General features: G+C 39.9%; 1 protein-coding gene across 3 annotated transcripts in view; it reads left to right on the top strand.

Moving 5' to 3' along the window:
• The window catches only part of PPP1R21 (protein phosphatase 1 regulatory subunit 21), a 70110-nt gene that overhangs the window by 9201 nt on the left and 42208 nt on the right, over positions 1 to 18701 (top strand). The window contains exons 1-7 of one of the 3 annotated variants that reach the window (XM_082427691.1): positions 48 to 141; positions 8762 to 8830; positions 11645 to 11791; positions 13917 to 14018; positions 15162 to 15326; positions 15911 to 15969; positions 16947 to 17041. In XM_082427691.1, the coding sequence (XP_082283817.1) occupies positions 85 to 141; positions 8762 to 8830; positions 11645 to 11791; positions 13917 to 14018; positions 15162 to 15326; positions 15911 to 15969; positions 16947 to 17041 (694 nt within the window). In that variant the 5' untranslated portion in view covers positions 48 to 84. Of the gene's footprint in view, positions 1 to 47; positions 142 to 757; positions 3221 to 8761; positions 8831 to 11644; positions 11792 to 13916; positions 14019 to 15161; positions 15327 to 15910; positions 15970 to 16946; positions 17042 to 18701 lie in introns of those variants that run through there. The other 2 variants (XM_082427693.1, XM_082427692.1) reach the window with 2 other exon arrangements.

Genomic DNA, 18701 nt, shown 5'->3' with positions numbered 1-18701 from the left:
CCCGGCAGCGTGTCTGGGGTTGGGGGCGAGGGGGCGGGGCTGAGCGGCCTTGGGCATCCTGGCCTGGACGGGGCGGGGGAGGCCATGGCCTCGGCAGAGTTGCAGGGGAAGTACCAGAAGCTGGCTCAGGAGTATTCGAAGGTACCCGTCGTGTGCGGGGAGTAGGGGGTCCCCGGCCCTGTGGCCTCGGGTTGCCTTGGCAGCGACTTGTCGGGACACAGGGGGACGGCGGAGGGGGGAACGCGAGCGCGCCCCTTCTCTCTCCTCCACCTCTTCTGTCCACCATTACCGTGCCTCCACCTGCAGTTCTCAGGAGATGGGGCCGGGCGGTGTCTGGGTCCGTGTGCGTTTCTGCGGGAAGGAGCAGGAGTTTGATTCTTCCTTCTCACTGAACTGGCGGGCTTGGACTGGGATGTCAGAAATCCTGGCTTCCGCCTCTGGTGCTGGTCGGGAGGGGACGAGGAAAGGTGAGGACCATCCCTCCACGGCTGCTTCCTCAATTTTCCCAGCCCAGCGATGGGAAGGATCAAGCTTTCTCCTTTCCCACAGGGATGATATGAGGATAAAGAGATTTATCTGCCCCCAGTCAAATCAGGAGTGTAAATAGAGTCATTCGTGTAAACTGCTTCAGCAGAGATGGGTGGTTGTGAGTGGATTCAGTACTTTGGCAAGGTGTTGTCTGAAAATGATTTTGAAAGCTTGAGTGCTAAGGCTGTGTCCTTTTATCTCTGTTTTTCTTGGATCACCTGGACTGTCCCTTTGTTGTATTTATGGCATCAGTCTTTTAAATGATGGAACCCTTTTCTCGGAGAAGGGTGGTGCCGCTTTAATGGGTAGGGTGCTTCTGCCTCAGGAATATTCTAATCAAGTCCTGAAAGCAGAATCTTACATTTTTGGAAATTGATTCATTAGTCATTAAACTTAGTTTTCAATGATCTTGGCATTCATGGGAGCAACTGGAAGACTTAGCCCCCTTTTTACCATTTGGAGAAACTGAGACACATTTTTTAATTTCATGTAACAAATATGCAGCAGGGCAAAATGAAATATTCTTTGAAAAATAAAACCTGTGCCTAAACATACACACTTAAGTCTTTTGACCATCAAATGGGAGCCTTTTGGGATGCTACACTTATTCCATGGGTGCTACCATTGGCAAAACTTCTTGCGTTTCCATTTGAATTTGCCTTAAGGGCCTGTGGCATGATGTTAGTGACGGCAAGTTTTTATCCTTTGAAGGAACATTTTTTTGTTTGAAAGGGCCGGAACTTATTTGGAACAAATCCATGTGATGCAGTGTGGTGGGTGGAGGATGACAGTACTCAAACTTGGCTCTACTATTTTTGGGTGAAAATGTTTCATGAGTATAAAGTAAGGGGACTGATTTTCTTTTCTGGAGAGTAAACAAGCTCACAAGGCAATTCCAAATGGCAGAAGAGAGTTTCAGAAATATTTTGCACAGCGACTGCATTGCTGAAATAATCGTATAGCCTCCCAAAAGTAATAAAAACTTTGAAAGATTTTATTTTGGATTTGTAAGCGCTTTTGTTCAGCAGACAGTTAGTGCCACCTGCGAACAATCTGCCAGGCCCTGTTGAGTGAGGCAGAGTTCCACCTTAAGGGGAACCCTTTGATAGAATGTTCAACTGTTGTACATAATTATGATACAGGATGACAAGTGTTAGCTCAGTGGGAGCACAGAAGAAATGGCGGGTAAGGGTAGAAGTTACTTCGATTGGGGAGTAGGGAATAGGGAGGAAGGGGTGGATGGTAGTACTCCAGGCAAAGGAGACAGTCTCTGTTTGCTGACATGAAGGCACGTTCAGATACATGACAGAGAGTGGTGAAATATGGTTGGAGGGATAATTTGGACCCGATCACGAAGGGTTGTGGATGTCAAATAAAAAGTTTGAACTTTGAGTAATGGAGAGACGTTAAAGGTTTTCGAACAGGAGAGTGACATTGCTTTTAGAAAGAAAACTGGTAGCTGTGTGGAGGATGGACTTAAATGGGGAAAGATTGGTGAAAAGAAGACCAGACTATAGGCTCTTTGAATAATTTGGGGGAGTGTAATGTAGGATTAAATAAAGTTTGTGACTGTTGAGATGGAGAAGGGGGCTTAGATTTAGGAATTATGGTTAAAAAATATGGTTTAGTTTACCTCTTTTTTGTGTGCCTGCTTTGCACATAGCAGCAAACTTATGAAGGATATAAAGGTGTCAAGGCAGTCATCCTTGTGTCTCATTCATTCTGTGGGACGTGATGAGTGAGGGAAGACTGAGAGTTGACCCTGAAGGTGACCCATGGACTGCTCTGAGGGAACACCACTGCCACTGGCAGAGGAAGGTGGGCAGGAAGGTGAGCCAGTTTGGAGCGAAGTTTAGGTGCAATCATAGTATTTATGGTTGGAAGGTACATTGAAGCTATCTTATTCACATAGTAGCTTGAGATGATGTTGGGGTAATTGCTGAAAATTTCTAGTGGAGAGGGACTGGTTGAAAGTCAGGACAAAGGCCAAAGCTTTTGGAATAATTCCCATAAAGACAATAGTTGAACTTTGAGAGTTAATCACTTTAGGTAGATTCTTTGGGGAACACCTGTGGGAAGGATGTGACTGTAGCAGGAAATGCTAAGGAGACTATAGGAGGTCTGCCAGACTTCAGGTTATCTCCCGTATTGGGCCAGACCCTTTTTCATCCTTTTAATTGCAATGTGATGGAAATTTCAGAATGTGAGAACAGGGATTGATCAAAAGATTTCATGTGCTTTTCATTCCCTGTCAGTTCTAGTGCCAAGCAATTTCTAGATAAGATCTATGCTATCGATACCTTCAGCCCTGTGCCTATGGAAGGGGGTATTCTACCTTTTTGATAGCTTCCCTGGTGCAGAAATTGTGGGCTGATGTTGAAATCCAGTTACATCTTTCTTTTTCCTTATTTAGGATACAAAGAAAAAAGATTTCCTTTTAATATGTAGAAGGAGGCCTACAAATCAAGAGAGCAGCAAGCATGATCCCTAAACCAAGGGCATTTGCAGAATTTCTCATTCTTATTTAATGCAGATCTTGGCCTGTGTTCCGGGAAGGGGCCCATTTCTTCCTTTGTAACTTCTGTCATAGTCTTTTTTCCCCTTGAGAAGGAAAAAAAGCAGTCTGAGGAGCTCCCATTAAAGAGGCTGAGAGTTTCATTAGATAAAAGATGAACCATGGAGACCGAAGCAGGTGAGAATTTCTGAGGTGGACAGGTTGTTAAGGAAAGGTCAGTAAAAGTGGAGATGAAGACCCTCTGGTTTGGGCAATTAGGCGATCACTGGAGGCGTTAAACATTTTTGGTTTAACAGAGTTTGGGGGAGGGGAATGGGATGTAGAAGCTGGTTTTCAGAGATTTATGAAGTTAATAGGTAATAGACGGAGGCTGCCCCTTTGAGACGTGAGGGAAAGTTAATCAAGGCCTCATTTTTCAAAGACCATTTCTTACTTGGTGTTTCTTCCACGGCCTGGTCTGCTTCTGATGCTCTGGTATATCTCATTCTGGAGACGAGGCTGAGCGCATGCAGTCCTGGCTCATTTGATTTCAGCCTGCTTTCTCTGAACGGGCTTTTGCACTCTTGCCTGGCACCATGTTCATGCGTAGGCAAGTTTGAAGTTCTGATCTTTCCAGTGTTTGTGTTACTCTGGGTTCTCAAAGTGTAGACCCTGGATCAGCATCATCGGTGGCTGGAAATGTGTTAGAAAGACAAATTCTTGGGTCTACCCAGGACTTACTGAATCTGCAACTGGTGGTCAGACCCAGCAGTCTGTGTTGTAACAAACCTCTCCAGTCATTTGGATGCCTACCAGAACTATTGCTCAGGAAATGGTATCAGTATAGTAGCTTTTGCTCAGATAATCTTTTTAAAGCTCTTTTCAAGGCAATAAAAGCCAATGGGGGGACTGCCCTGGTGGTCCAGTGAGTAAGACTCCACGCTCCCAATGCAGGCGGCCCGGGTTCGATCCCTGGTCAGGGAACTAGATCCCACATGCTGCAACTAAAGATCCCAAGTGCCGCAAGGAAGATCCTGCACGCGGCAACGAAGATCCCATGTGCCACAACTAAGACCTGGCACAGCCAAGTAAATAAATAAATATTAAAAAAAAAAAAACCTACAGTAATCAAAACAGTGTGATACTGGCAAAAAAAAAAAAAGCCAATGGGAAAGGTAAACATCCATTATTTCTCTAACAGTTGACTTTGCAATTGATGCTTCTTTTAGTTACAATAGGAGATTGCCTTTTGAAACTTTTTAGACTTATACTGTTAGAGCTGCTCATTTTGGGAAAGGATCAGCCTTGATTTGGTGTATTTGCTTTCCAGATAGCAGGGCTTGGCTGAACCTGATTGATCGCCCTCTCTTGTAAGAGAAATAGACTCTGAGGCTGGATTGGATTAAAATGGAGTATCAGCTTTTTTCTACCCTAATGCGTAGGGTTCACTACTAAAGGTGGATTGGAAAACAGTCTGCGTTCAGTGCTATCCAGTGGAACTTTCAGGAGAATGAGAACGTTCTGCATATTTGCTGTCCAGTAGTGTGACCACTAGCATGTGGGGCTGTTGAGTACTTGAGATGTGGCTAGCTCAGCTGAGGAAATGAATTTTGGATTTTATTTAAGTAATTTAAGTTTAAATAGGCACATGTGAATATGGCTACGCTGTTGAGCTGTGCTAGCTTAGCCCCTAGATCATCACAAATGTAAGTGTCTATGCGACTCACCTGAAGACCTTGTTAAACTGCAGATCCTTTCTCAGTAGGTCTGGGGTGGGGCCTGAGATTCTGCTCCTAGGTGATGTTACTGCAGCTGTCCGCGGACCGTACTTAGAATAGCAAGGCTTTAGAAAGACAAGGGGTGTCCTACTCTCCGTCTTTAATTCGGCTGAATTTCCAACCAGTCCCTGATGAGGCAGCTAGATTACAGGATTGGGAGTGGGAGTTTTGTCCTCATGAATTTCCTCGCATGGGAGCAGGAGCTAGAGAAAGGGTCTCGTTTGAGGGCAGCTCTGAAAAAAAAGTTTTCTTCCCAACTCAGTGACAAAATGACCCCAGCCATTAGTACATAGTATGTAGCCTTCAGTTACTTTATCCTTTTCCACGGCGAGGAACAAGCTAGTAGGCAGAGAGAAAGACTAAGTGGTATTCCCAGCACTGTAGAATACCTAAAATGTTAGAACTGGGAGTTTTCTTGAGGATCATCCAGGCCAGAGATACTGAAGCTGTGGTTTGCAGATGACTCAAGTGTGCTGAAATCAGGGTTTTGGTGAGGCTTAGGGATGGGCTTCAGGTTGTCTGTTGCATACATTACTTTGTAATGGAGAAAAGCTATACATCTAAAGATTTGTTTTATAGGGTCATAAAACATGTATAAATGTCAGAATGTCCACTGTATGGAAACAGTTATGTAAGAGTGATTCTAATACAGAAGATCCTAGCTATCTCTTATAGTTGTTTAATGTGTTACATTTAAACACCTTTTATTTACAGCACTTAATTTTTTTTTAAAATTTATTTATTTATTTATTTATGGCTGTGTTGGGTCTTCGTTTCTGTGCGAGGGCTTTCTCTAGTTGTGGCAAGCGGGGGCCACTCTTTATCGCGGTGCGCAGGCCTCTCACTATCGCGGCCTCTCTTGTTGTGGGGCACAGGCTCCAGACGCGCAGGTTCGGTAGTTGTGGCTCACGGGCCTAGTTGCTCCGCGGCATGTGGGATCTTCCCAGACCAGGGCTCGAACCCGTGTCCCCTGCATTGGCAGGCAGATTCTCAACCACTGCGCCACCAGGGAAGCCCTACAGCACTTAATTTGATTAATTAACTAAAAATTTATTGAGTGCCTTCTCTATCCATAGCATTGATCTTTCATTGTAGGCAGGAGATACAAGGAAGTATACTGTAGTCTCTACTGTGAAGGACAGTTTAATTGGCAGATGGGACTTCAGTATAGAAATCATACATAAATTAGTAAACGTAAAATGTACTGCTTTAAAAAGTAAAATTAAAACTGAACAGTTTAAATAAGAGATGTCTTGTTACTAGCAAGTGCCCAGGGAACTGAGGGCAAGGTCACTGTGGACCATAGGGGCACTATAGAGAGTGGTTAGGGAAAATTTATGGAAGAAGTAGGACCAGAGTAGGAGGTAGGCTCAAGAAGAACAGTTGGGGTTTGGTTGGTCAAAATGAGAAAAGGCTGTGTTTTCAGAGTAAAGGTAAAGCTAATCAAAAGGTTACAACACAATGAAAAATGAGGTTTGAAAGGACTAAGAGGGTTTCTGAGTTGGGATTCAGAGGACCATTTCTCTACTGAATGGAACAGAAGTGCATGGCACAGCTGCTGGAAATAGGCTATGTCACCTTCTGGAGAATTCTTCTGTCCTAGTGGAGACTTCAGGGCAGTTGTTTCTCAGTTACATCCACATCCACTGGAGTCTCCACACTAGTCTCCTAGAGGCATTAGTGACCATCAGTAACTGTTTCTGAAACAAACACTGCATTTGCCTCCTACTGCGGTGAATGCTGGTGAGGAGAAAGATAAGATTGTAAAAGACCAGACTGGTCACAGGGGTATCCGCATTTTACAAGATGTTGGTCAGTAATGCAGAGATGTGGCAATAGTGATGCTGAAATGCAGGAAGATGCCAAATGCCAAGTGCAGGTAACAAGACAGTGGAGTAGGCCAGGCTTATCCTTTTCTACCTACCAAATAATAGAAAGGGATTTTCGATAAATATTTCTAAAAGCTGCATTTTCTGTTGAATGTTTCCATTGAAACTGTGTTTGAATTGTTATCAATTTAGCAAACAATATTTTCCAAAGGAAAATAGAAATCGTGTTTCATTATAATCAGATTAAGTTCCAAACAGTAGTAATCTGAAAAATTTAATTTTGCTTTTATGACACAGTAGGCTGTTCAGTTTGCTTTATGTAGCTTATAAGTGTGCCTTAAAAATTAAAGGTGAGGTTTTTTTTTTTGTTTGTTTGAAAACTGATGTAGTTCTGGTACTACAGAAAATTGTCAGTTCAGCAGATTTCAAGCTTCATCCCTAGTCCTTGAGGCAGTCATTAGGAGCTTCTAAATACCACACAAAGAAGATCAGAGAGCAAAGTTAGAACAGGGGTCTGAAATGAAACCTAAAGACCGAAGTAGTATCACTGTCCTTTGGCTATATGGATTTGAAAGTATTTTTTGAATTCTCTTACCTAGGTAGCACATTATCCAAGAATATGTTGATATTGCTTAAAAGGTAAAATACTACACAATGGAAGTCAACATTAAAGTATTTATTTCTCTCTTCTGAACTTCTAGAGCAGAGTGTAAAGAGCCTAATAGCAAATATTTTGGGCTCGGGGCCATGTGGTTTCTGTTGCATCTACTCATCTCTGTCATTGCCACACAAAAACAATTATAGATAATTCATAAATATTCAAATATTCCTACCCTTTTGGCATAGAAAAAGGTCATTTCTGTTCTCAGGAGACAGATGTGAGCTATGCAGAACTAGAAGTAGATTTTTTTTTTTTAAGCTCATAGATAAAATTGTCCCATTCATTTAGTTTCTCAGAGAAGAACCTGGTCTTTCATGGTCTCTGTACTGAGTCCTCAGAAAATTAGTCTGTAACCCTTTTTGCTTCAGCTGCACTGGGCTGGTATATTTATATTTATACATGCTCTGTGTTGTGCTTGCTGATAACTACAGAAGGTTTATCTTTCAAAACCCTGCTGGTGGTGGTGATATAGATGTATACCTAAGTAGAAATTCATCAAGCTGTATACTTTCTGTTTTGTATATTTTATTTAAAATAAAGTTAGACCTCAATTAAAAAAAAAAACTGTGAAAGAAGCCCAAGTCCTACCTCTTCAAAGGCTTCTGCCACCTCTCCAGCCCACTACTTTTCTCACTTATATGTAGCTTTATAAAATAGTAGCCAGTATTGTCTAATGACATTATGCCTGGAGTCAAAACTGCTGGTGTCTGAATCTCAGCATTGCCACTGAACTTCTCTGTACCTTGGTTTCATCTGTAAAATGGCGATAATTATAGCACCTATTTCATAGGGTTGTGAGGATTAATGAGGTAGCGTATGTAAAGTATTTAGGACAGTGCCTGGTATGTAACGAGCATTCAAATGCTAGCTGCTATTATTATCAGTTTCTATATTGAGCTTGCTTCTTAGTTGCTTTTGTACACTGCTTCCGCTGATGCCTGATTAAAAGTTCTCCATTCCTGAGGCTATTGTGGGTGATGATATTTGCATGACTAACATTAGGCACAGTGTACTGCTGCGTATGTTGATGCCCTATACTTTGATTTTCTGTAGAATTCTTATTCCATAATCAGTCCAGTTGTATGTATTTTACAGATGAATGGTGTGTCAGAGTTTCAAGGAAAATGACATACTCAGTACCCTATTATCTATTGCATTAGTTTTTATTTAGGGAGGTGATTGGTTTCATAGAAAGAACCATGTACAGGAAGTCGAGAGACCTGGATTTTAGTCTCAATTTTGCATTGATTAGTCTTCTGTCATTGGGCAGCTCAGCCTCTGTGTCCTTATTTGTAAAATGGCAGACTGATGATCTCTACTATTCTCTTCTGGGCTACTATTCTTGTTCTCATATATATGGGAGCAGATAGTTACTCAGCGTACTGATTCCTGTAAAGTTATGGTAAGTGATTTCCTTGCTATAAGTGAGTGCTTTATATTAAAAATTAATTATTACTTCCTCTGTTTTCAGCTTCGGGCTCAGAATCAGGTCTTGAAAAAAGGTGTCGTGGATGAACAAGCGAATTCTGCTGCTTTAAAGGTAGGCTACAGGGTATTTTGTGTTGTGAGGGTTAGGTTAGTGTTTGGTGAAGCTCACAGCAGGGAATTCAGCTTGTTTTCTGGGTTAAATTCCCAACTCTGACAGTGACTCACTAGGAATAGGGGAGGGTAATAGAGTTTTTTTGTGTTTAACTTTCCTACTTGCTTAGGTATGAATGTGATGTGCTTTGACTTCCTTAGGTAGAAATTACAAAAATGTATTATTGGACTGTATGTAAGGCATTTCTCTCATACCTTGCTTCTCTCATAGCTAAATTCATCAGGATTAATGGGGCTTCTTATCTGGCTTCATCTGATAGCACTCTGTGGGGCTGTGTCATATTCATGTTTATATCCCCAGCATTCAGCCGATGGTTGTCCCCTACTAAATGGATTTGAAAGTGTGAATCATTTAGTCCATTAATCTTGCTTTGAGGTCGAGCTGTTTAATAGTAATAACCTGTGTTAATGAGGACTGTTTGAGTGATACTTCTTACCATCAGCACCTTTAACTGAGAGGAGATATGTGGTGGGAGTTGCAGGAATACGTTTCTACCTCATTTTAGTAGGCATATAATAAGTACTGCTTAGTGATAGTTTTAATTGGAAAAATTAATTCTAGGATATGGATTCCTTCTTGGCCAAGTTTCAGTTAAATATACTGCCTACCTCATTCTTTTGCTCTCTCCCTTGCTCCCTCTTTAGAGAAAAGGGCTTAAGATTCCCTTTACTCTTCTCTCTTTCTGGAGTAGGCCCCAACCAGTGACATATCCTGAGAATTTCCACTCAGGTCTCCAAGACCCAGAGATATGTCCTTTCACTTGGCTGGTGTTGGACCCTCCACTAGAGAAATCTGTCTCTTGAGGGCGCTCCCTCCTCAGGTGCTGTGCCACAGACTCAGGGCTGAGATAGTTCAGAGCATCTTACCCATACTCCCAAAGCTCTCTGTGCCCAAGCTGAGATGATTAAAAATAAGCTTTAAAGTCAGGATATGTTAGCCAAGTTATTATTTTGCCTAAATCACTGAAGAAATGATTATTATCTCTCCTCATGATGTTTAAAACCTATTACCAGGGAAGGTATTTCCTAGCTCGTCTTAGTAGCCCACTCTGGTGTTTGACACCCTCCTGTTGCTGGTTGTGTTCAATTAACTCTGTGATAGTGGCTGTGGTGGCAACAGCAGGCTCTATTTATTGAGCACCCACTGTGTGTCAGGCATTGCACTAGCACATTACATCCATTATCTCAGTTTTCACAACAGCTCTGTGAGGGCAGACACCACTATTATCGTCCTCATTGCAGAAACTAGGGTTTACAGAGAGGTTGGGGTGGATGTCTTCTGAAATTAATGATTGGTTAATGGAGTTGGAACATTAGTCAACTAGTGATTAACTAATTATAAGGATGTAAAGAAATTACTTTATGTTTTACTATTCGTCACAGTGGTCATTAAAATTACGGTGAGAATGACAGTTTGCCAGTTTGCTCAGTGGGAGTGTTAGGATGTCTCTGTTAGAGTAGGCATTTGATTATATTGGGTTTGTCTCTTCAATGAGTTGTTAGATACAGTAAGCATTCATTGATTTGAATTTCTATAATTTGAAATATATAGTAATTTGGACATGGGCTGGGCCTAAGTTTACCATTGAACTTCAAGTAAAAATTAAGGACTTACTAAACAAACAACAGAAAAGGAAACTGTTTTTCTCTTTAATGAAAACATATTCTATCCCTCTAGCCGTGCCCTCAACATGCAAATAATGTCAATAGATTGCAGACACCAGCCTCTGGTTTTTAGGTTGCTGTTTCAATATCTTTAAATCCCCTATTCATTAAAACTTGACCTCTTAGCTTTATAGTGGTTTTTCAATGAAAGTAATAAAAGTACAGATCTTTCAATATACGGTAGTATATGGCCATCTGTGTTTGAGTACCAGTGAACACAAAGTTGTCAGAACGTCGTAAGGAAAATATAATTAGAATGATTTTTTTTTTTTTTTTTTTGCCGTGCCGCGTGGCATGTGGGATCTTAGTTCCCCGACCAGGGATCGAACCCATGCCCCCTGCATTGGAAGCACGGAGTCTTAACCACTGGACTGCCAGGGAAGCCCCAGAATAATATTTTTTTTAAAAAATAGAGTGAAACTAAATATTTCTCTTGTTTCCCATTTTCTTACCCTGTCATGGTATAAACAGTACAGAATGGTCAGTAGAAGATGTGTTGTTTAGATTTTAGATTTTGTTTCTATTTTCACTTTAAAGCATCTGAAACTATTCTTGTGTTAGGATAATACTGATTTTTATCTTTGACAAATCAGAATAATTTAAAGTGTATTAAAAAGACTTCATTTCGACTGACTTAAATTCAAGGAGGATTTATAGGAAATAGTGAATACAAATTTATTTCTTCTATTCTTGCTTACTGAAGGGCATCATCAGTGAGTCTGAGGTTCTCTTTGAACTTTCAAGTTTATAAAATTGTAGCCTCAGACTTTGTGTCTCCTCACTGCCAGACACAAGTATAACAACATTATATAACAACACGTAGTTGTGGATATTTTACTCTAAGTCTATGACTGTTACTTCAGTATATATACGCTTTTAGTTTTATTTTTAAATATGCTTGGTTTGGCCAGAAAATGATTTTGTCACAAAACAGAGCTAAAAACATAGGAACTGTAATGATAAACATACGTGAATTCCTTAAAGCAAGAGGTTTTGATTATATTTTGGTGAAAGAAAAATATATTTTTTTCATTATTTTTAAATGTTAAGGCTAAATTACAAGGAATGGTCTGTTTTCACTTTGATGTAGGAACAACTGAAAATGAAGGATCAATCACTGAGAAAACTGCAGCAGGAAATGGACAGTTTGACATTCCGAAATCTGCAGCTTGCCAAGAGGGTAGAGCTACTTCAAGATGAACTGGCTCTTAGTGAACCCCGAGGCAAGAAAAACAAGGTAGGTCAAGTAAAAGCAAGTTAGTGTGACCTTGTCATTAGGTACAGACATCTCCAGGCCATCCTGGTTTTAACAGAAGACCTCACCTCCAAATACTCTGAAGTTCCATTATTACACCAGGATATTGGGTCAAGAAAGCAGACATTTATTATTAATATATACCAAGTATTAGAGGCATTTTCATATGGAAGTAAGTTTTCAAGAATTTATTAGGAGCCAACATGCACATAGTTGATTTAGTGACTGAGAAAAGTGAAGGGAGTATCTCATATTGGTCAAAATTATTGATATTTTTTAGTTATACTGAGTTGCCATTAACCCAAGGTAGGGCAGATAGAATGAGAAATATTGTCAAAGTGTAACTGCTGTCTGTGAAAGTAGCAGTTGAAGTACTCATACATTAGGCTTGTAAGTTTGTTGCAGATGTATTTTCTTCGGGTGTTTAGTCTTAGGAGTTCAATTTGGTATTCTTGTCCTGAGATGTAAATATAATTTTTTCCCTTCTGGTTTTATGTAGTGAGGTGAGATTCTGATTACTCTAAGATGGATGGTCCAGTACTTTTGATCATTCTGTGATTTAGAAGTTGCTTCTTTTTTAAGGGCAGGAGCTAGTGATTGAGTCTTTAGAAGTCTTGTATGTTTGTAGAACAGCACCCCACAAATGTGTGGATTGAGGCAATAATAATAGAATGGTTGGAGGGAAGAAGGCCCGCAGTAACTCTGAAGCAGCATGGTGTGGAGGGAAGAGTGCTGGCTTTGCAGTTGAGCCCAGGCTTGAATTCTTTGTCTGCCATTTATAGTTCTATGACTTTAGGCAAATTTTTTAGCCTTGCAACCTCAGTTGTGGGGAAGATACTCTCAGGTTTGTTGTCAGGATTAAATGGGATCATGTAAAAGTACCCAGGACTGTATTTGCCATATGATGGGCAGTTGACATAATTATGTGTTAGTACATTTCCATATGCATTTCCCCTACATGGAAGAATTCTCTAGAGTGGTAATTTTCAAATAAATGGGGAAGAGAGAGGCCAAAACCGATACGTATTAGAATCACTTGGGAAACTGTCAAAATACACATGCTCTGGAAATTCTGAAAGACCCTTGGGGAGGGAGTAACCATCTGTATTTCAAACATGCTCCCCAGGTTAGTGAGATCCTCTCCCAGGGCTGTTTTAGCAGAGATTTGGGTATAATTACTTCTGAATTAATTTTAATAAGAGCTTTCCACATTTGGAAGCACTAAGCACCCAGAATATGTCATTCAACAGTGTTCCTTGTGTGCACATACCTCTTGTGTTCGCATTTAATGTTTATTTGTTTGTCTGTTTGTTACATAGCTGTTCCATTTTCAAATGGCTTTCTAATCACTGGTTCACATTGGATCAATTAATGACTTCATTTTAAGTGAGGAGTGAAGCACAAGAAAGGCAGAGGAGGGTGGTGACTGATGTCTGAACAGTTTCATTGTTAGGCTGTCCCTTGAATAGTCTCACTTCTGTGTGTATTTCATGAAAACAGATGTTCATTATTGGCTCTTAAATAATGCTGTTCTATGTAGAAAAAGTTAATATTGGTAAAAAGGCAAAAGGCAGGTATTTTTCATAATCTTTGAGCTTTTTCCTTCTGTTTATTTATAATAGCTTTATCTTACGTTTTTTTAAATTAGAAATTTATGTGAACTTCTGTATAAATGTGTTTCTGTGAATGCTGTTAATTTCTTAAAGGAGTTCTAGCAACTCAGACTCATGGAATTGGTAAAACTGTCATTTCCCAAACCAAAAGATCGATTGAAATGATATTTATTAGCATATTTGTATTGCTAGCTTTCTGGGTCTGCTCTGTCTTCCAACAGAACTACTCCTGAATTCATCTGCAAAGAATAGTGAGCCTTATCTGTTATTTTCTCTCTCTTTTTTAAGCTTTCCTGCTCATTGCAATATTTACAGTTCCAACTTGTGTCACATAGGAAAAGTTAAATGATGGACTGTATACCTTTTGCAGGATTGTTTGAGAATGGTGAACACGTAGAAGAGACAAGCTACTAAGGTGATAGAGAATCTGTGTACCTTAGGATGTTTCTCTAAAGGATGAAAGTTATGTGGACATAACTTATTCTTTCCATCAGAAAAGTGGAGAATCTTCTTCTCAGTTGAGTCAAGAGCAGAAGAGTGTCTTTGATGAAGACCTGCAAAAGAAGATAGAAGAGAATGAACGGTTGCACATACAAGTGAGAAAATCTTTCTGTTTTTCCATATGAATTTAAAAATGGGTTGTATGATCTGCAATGTGGAAAAACCAGTGCAAGATAGAGTGTTTTGTGTATGGGTGGGTGTTTTAATGTTTCCTGTGGTCCTTAGGTACATACATCACTGTCATTCATTCATTTCTTAGATCTCATTCATGTTTTAATACGGATGTGTGCTTTGAATATGCACTTGTTCAGAGGACAGCAGAATAACTTCATAAGTTAACAATAAAGAAGTATACTGGGCACTCTTCATTTTATATAGGAGATGGTTGGATGGATCATTTAGATGGGGGCTTATCAATAAGTAGTGTTTGCTTTTTAATTTATGACAGCTTAGTTGGTTTTTATCTGTTTCCCTGTTAGTCTGTAAGGTCTCATTAGGGTATAGACCATGTCGGTTTTGTCTGCCCAGCCTCAGGACAGGGCCTCACTCATGGCAGGCCCTCAAATATTTATGGAATGTTGAGTAATCAGTGTCTGCTCCAAACCATTCAGCATATTTTTAAGAGTCATAGGGTAGTGTATTCAACTATGCCTCCTGATTTTTTGTGTGAAATGGTGAGCATAGTCAAACAGTGGAAAATAAATATGTATTCTCAGTCTTTGAAAATGTTTACAAACTGAACTTTTGACTTCATGAATTTTGTGTTAAGTATTCATAATTCTTAATTACTACTGGCTTCTCATTAAGGAAAGGAGCCTTACCTGCTTCAGGAGTAACATCTGTTTGATTTTTGATTATTTAATTGCAGAAGTCAGCCTAACAGAAAAGTTATACCCTGGTCAGTTGAGTTCTCTGTGTGCCAGAAATGGTTTGAAATAGAAATCCATGAGCCTGAGAGGAAGGAGGTACAGGCTTTGGAGTCAGTCTGTGACTGTGAGACATTTGACAAGTTAGGTCATCCCTTGAAGCTTCTGTTTCCCCGTCTGTAAAGGAGGGATTGCAAGTACACCACCTCTGACCTGCCGCGAGGCTCCACCGAGCTCATGCCTGTGTGGTTTTGCACAGTCAGCATATGGAACCTTATGGAAGTTGCTCAGTGATTAGTCGCTGCAGTTGTTTTCTCTTCATTTGTATATATTGGGATGTTGTGAGAAGACACCATGCTCTTTTCTTTTCAGTTTTTTGAAGCCGATGAGCAGCACAAGCACGTGGAAGCAGAGCTCAGGAGTCGGCTGGCCACTCTGGAGATGGAAACGGCCCAGCACCAAGCTGTGGTCGATGGCCTGACCCGGAAGTACATGGAAACCATCGAGAAGCTGCAGAACGACAAGGCTAAACTAGAGGTAAGATCCGCCGTTGGGGAGAGCACGTGAAAAAATAGTCCAGGCTTTTGGAAATCATCCGCCTGCTCTGTAGAACAGAAGTTAGCCGTTCAAGGCAGGACTGCTGCCTGCAGCGTCTCCTCAGCGAGCTCACATCTGTGGCCTGAGCCGTCCGCTCTTCTTTTTTTTTTTTTTTGACAGACCAATATGCATATAATTTTGGTTAGTTATATTTGTCACACCACATTTCTAGCAAATTGAACACAATTTCAAGTAAATAGCTATATAAAATTTATAGGGGAAAACCAGAAAATAAAAAAAAGAGTAGAAAAATTTTTTCTCTACCTGCAGGATTTCAAAATGGAAAGCCAAACAATATAGTTTGGCATAGTTTATTTTTTAAATTTTTTTATTTTTTAAAATTTTACTGGAGTGTAGTTGATTTACAGTGTTGTGTTAGTTTCAGGTATACAGCAAAATGATTCAGTTACACATACACATATATTCATTCTTTTTCATTCTTTTTCAGATTTTTTTTCCCATCTAGGTTTCTTACAGAATATTGAGTAGAGTTCCCTGTGCTTTTTTTTCCTTCTAAAATTCAGGTAAAATCTCAGACTCTAGAAAAGGAGGCCAAGGAATGTCGACTTCGGACAGAAGAATGGTATGTGGAAACGTGAATTCCAAGGGGCCCTGAAGTGAGAATAAGAAGACCTGAGTTTTGGTGTAGTAGCTCGTCTGTCTTAATTTTCTCACATTTTCAATGAGACAGGAGTAGATCATCTCCAGGGTCCTTTTCAGTTCTGTTATCTCTGGGACCTTATGAATTCTTTGTAGAGTGGCCTGTGCGTTAGTCCTCAGCCTGCAGATGTTTTGGACTGTGGCAGATGGCATTCTGGGGCTCCAGTACTGAGGACTGGATCCTTTCTGTTTTAGACTGCTCTAAAGAGAAGGCCTTCTGAGAGTCCCAGGCAGGAAAACTGACTAATGATCATGGTGTCAACCTTTTAATGGTACATTTTAAATAAAATGAGGTTATGTAATCTATTGATAATTTGGAGATATTTACATCTTAAAATATTACTTATCTCTAGGTAGTAAGAGCATGCACCAACATTTATTTGATAAATGACATATTTTAGGTTTTAATAGGATCAATCAAGTGAATTTTTTCAGTTTAGTTGCATTGAACATGCATGGTGTATCTATGCTCTTAATTGAATCAAAACCAAAAATGATCAGATTTTGAGCTCAACGAAAAAATAAACGCTTTAATACTTTAAAAACGTTTACCATAATACTTGGACAAATATTTATGTGTTGTAAAGAGAAAATTTATGAGTTTGAAATGGCTCTAAGATTATTTTGAGCTTGGGGAGAGAGATAAACTTAAAATTGTATAAGATATTGGGACGTGATAAATTCTTCGAAACTTCCAGTCATTCAGCAGGAGTCTCAGGAGCTTTAGAATCAAGGCTTAGTATTTTTCTTATCTTCATTTTTTTTTAACAACTCTCTACTACCAAGGGTATCCCAGATGTCAGGTACCATCCTCTGAAAGCCTGATACCAGCTGTTGAGGTAACAAGCAAATGATGATCTACTGTCTATTGATAATGTGGTTTTGTATTTTTTCTTTCAGCCAGTTACAGTTAAAGAATCTTCATGAAGATTTGTCAAGTAGATTAGAGGAATCCTTATCAATCATCAGTGAAAAAGTACCTTTTAATGATACAAGTAGGTATTATGTACAGTTTTCCATTATTTGCAACTCTGAACCTCTTTATGATAGCCAACTAATTAAAATAATTTGTAATCTATTTGGCAGAAAATCTCATTGGCCTAACAGAGGGTTGCTTTCTTTTTGTCCTTTTGATCAGCTTTGGCCTTCATGTTTCATAGGGAGATTTTAATTTGTCACATAACTATTCTGAAGCTAGGCTTCTTGGAAAAAGCCCAAAGCCACATTTTTTAATTGCATGTATTTAACATATCCCAAGGTGAAAACCAACCTGCACATAAAGTACCTGAATATTTGTACAAGAAAATTTGATCATGGTGGGCAGCAAGGTGGGAGAGGAGTAAGGGGATGGGTGGGAGATGAATCTTCTTAGCCTGGTATCTCCTGCCCTTTGAACAATCCCCAGAGATAGTTAGGGAGTTGACTTGGGTAAGCCCTGCTTCCTGCTCATCCTGGCAATGGTCTGGTAATTTACACAGCCAAGAGCAACAAAAAGAAGTTAAAAAAAGAAAAATCAACTTACATGTATAACAGATGCCAAATTTGTAACCTTTAGACAGGTATTAAATCTAAACCTTGAAGACAAAGAAAACAGTTTTTTGATGCAGAAACTTAAATTTAAATTAGTACACATTCCCTTTTTTACAATTAATATGATTGAAATTAATTTTTGACTTCTTCTCAATTTTTCTTAGGGAAGACCTAAAAAAAGAGGGAAGAAAAGACACCAAAGAAAAATAGCAGTTTGCTCTAACACTGAAATCAGCATATGTCATTATTATATCAAAAACCTAAATTCATCTGAAAACAACACCTGTTACTGCTTTCTACATTAATGTAAATAGCACCAGCGTACTTTGATCCACTAGACTTAAAACCTTGGCATTTCATTTTCCCCTTAATCCTTAGTCATGAGGTTCTAATCATTTCCTTCTGAATCTCTTTGGGTTTATCCTTTCTTTTCCAATACTAGTTGTCACCCTATTTTAGGTTCTTACCATGTCACAAGTAGGTTACTACTTTTAGTTCCGAAATATTTAGAGATTATTTACTGTAAGTCTAAATGGGTGGGGAGCACAGGATATGCAAAAACGTATAAGACAAAAATCTCTACCTACCCTCAAGGAATTTATAGTCCAGTAGGGGAGAAACAAGATAGAGACATATCTAAAATATAAGCTAAGCTATTCCATGAAGAACCTCTTGGGGTTTCAGAGTAAGGATGATTACTACTGGTGGGGTTGTTTGGGGAAGCCTTTTGGAAAAAGTGTGCTTTGAGCTGGGCCAGGATGCAAAAGTAGGTTTTATTGGTCAGAGAGGTGAGGGAGAACGAGCCAGGGAATTGCATGGAGTGTGGTATGTAGGATAAAGGTGCTGTCAGGGCCTGACAGCAGTAATTAGCTAAGTATGACTGGAGGCTAGAGTGGGTGGGATGTGGAGGCCAATGATGGGTAAGTTCTGAAAGGGAGGGTGGGGCTGGACCCTCAAGTTCTGGGCAAAGGACTTGGGACTTAATTTTGCAAGGCAGTAGGTTGTTGCAGAAGCTTTTGGGGATGTCTTGGTGAAATTTGTGCACTCACAGAGTTAATCTGGCAACAGAGTGTAGACTACCCAGGAATGGGAGAAGGGGGCTGATGCCGTTGTGATGGTAGTCCT

Source organism: Balaenoptera physalus (assembly GCF_965194825.1).
Source record: "Balaenoptera physalus genome assembly, chromosome: 15".
NCBI lineage: Eukaryota > Metazoa > Chordata > Mammalia > Artiodactyla > Balaenopteridae > Balaenoptera > Balaenoptera physalus.
The sequence above is the reverse complement of the archived record's forward strand: the minus strand, read 5'-3'. Positions and strand labels throughout refer to the sequence as shown.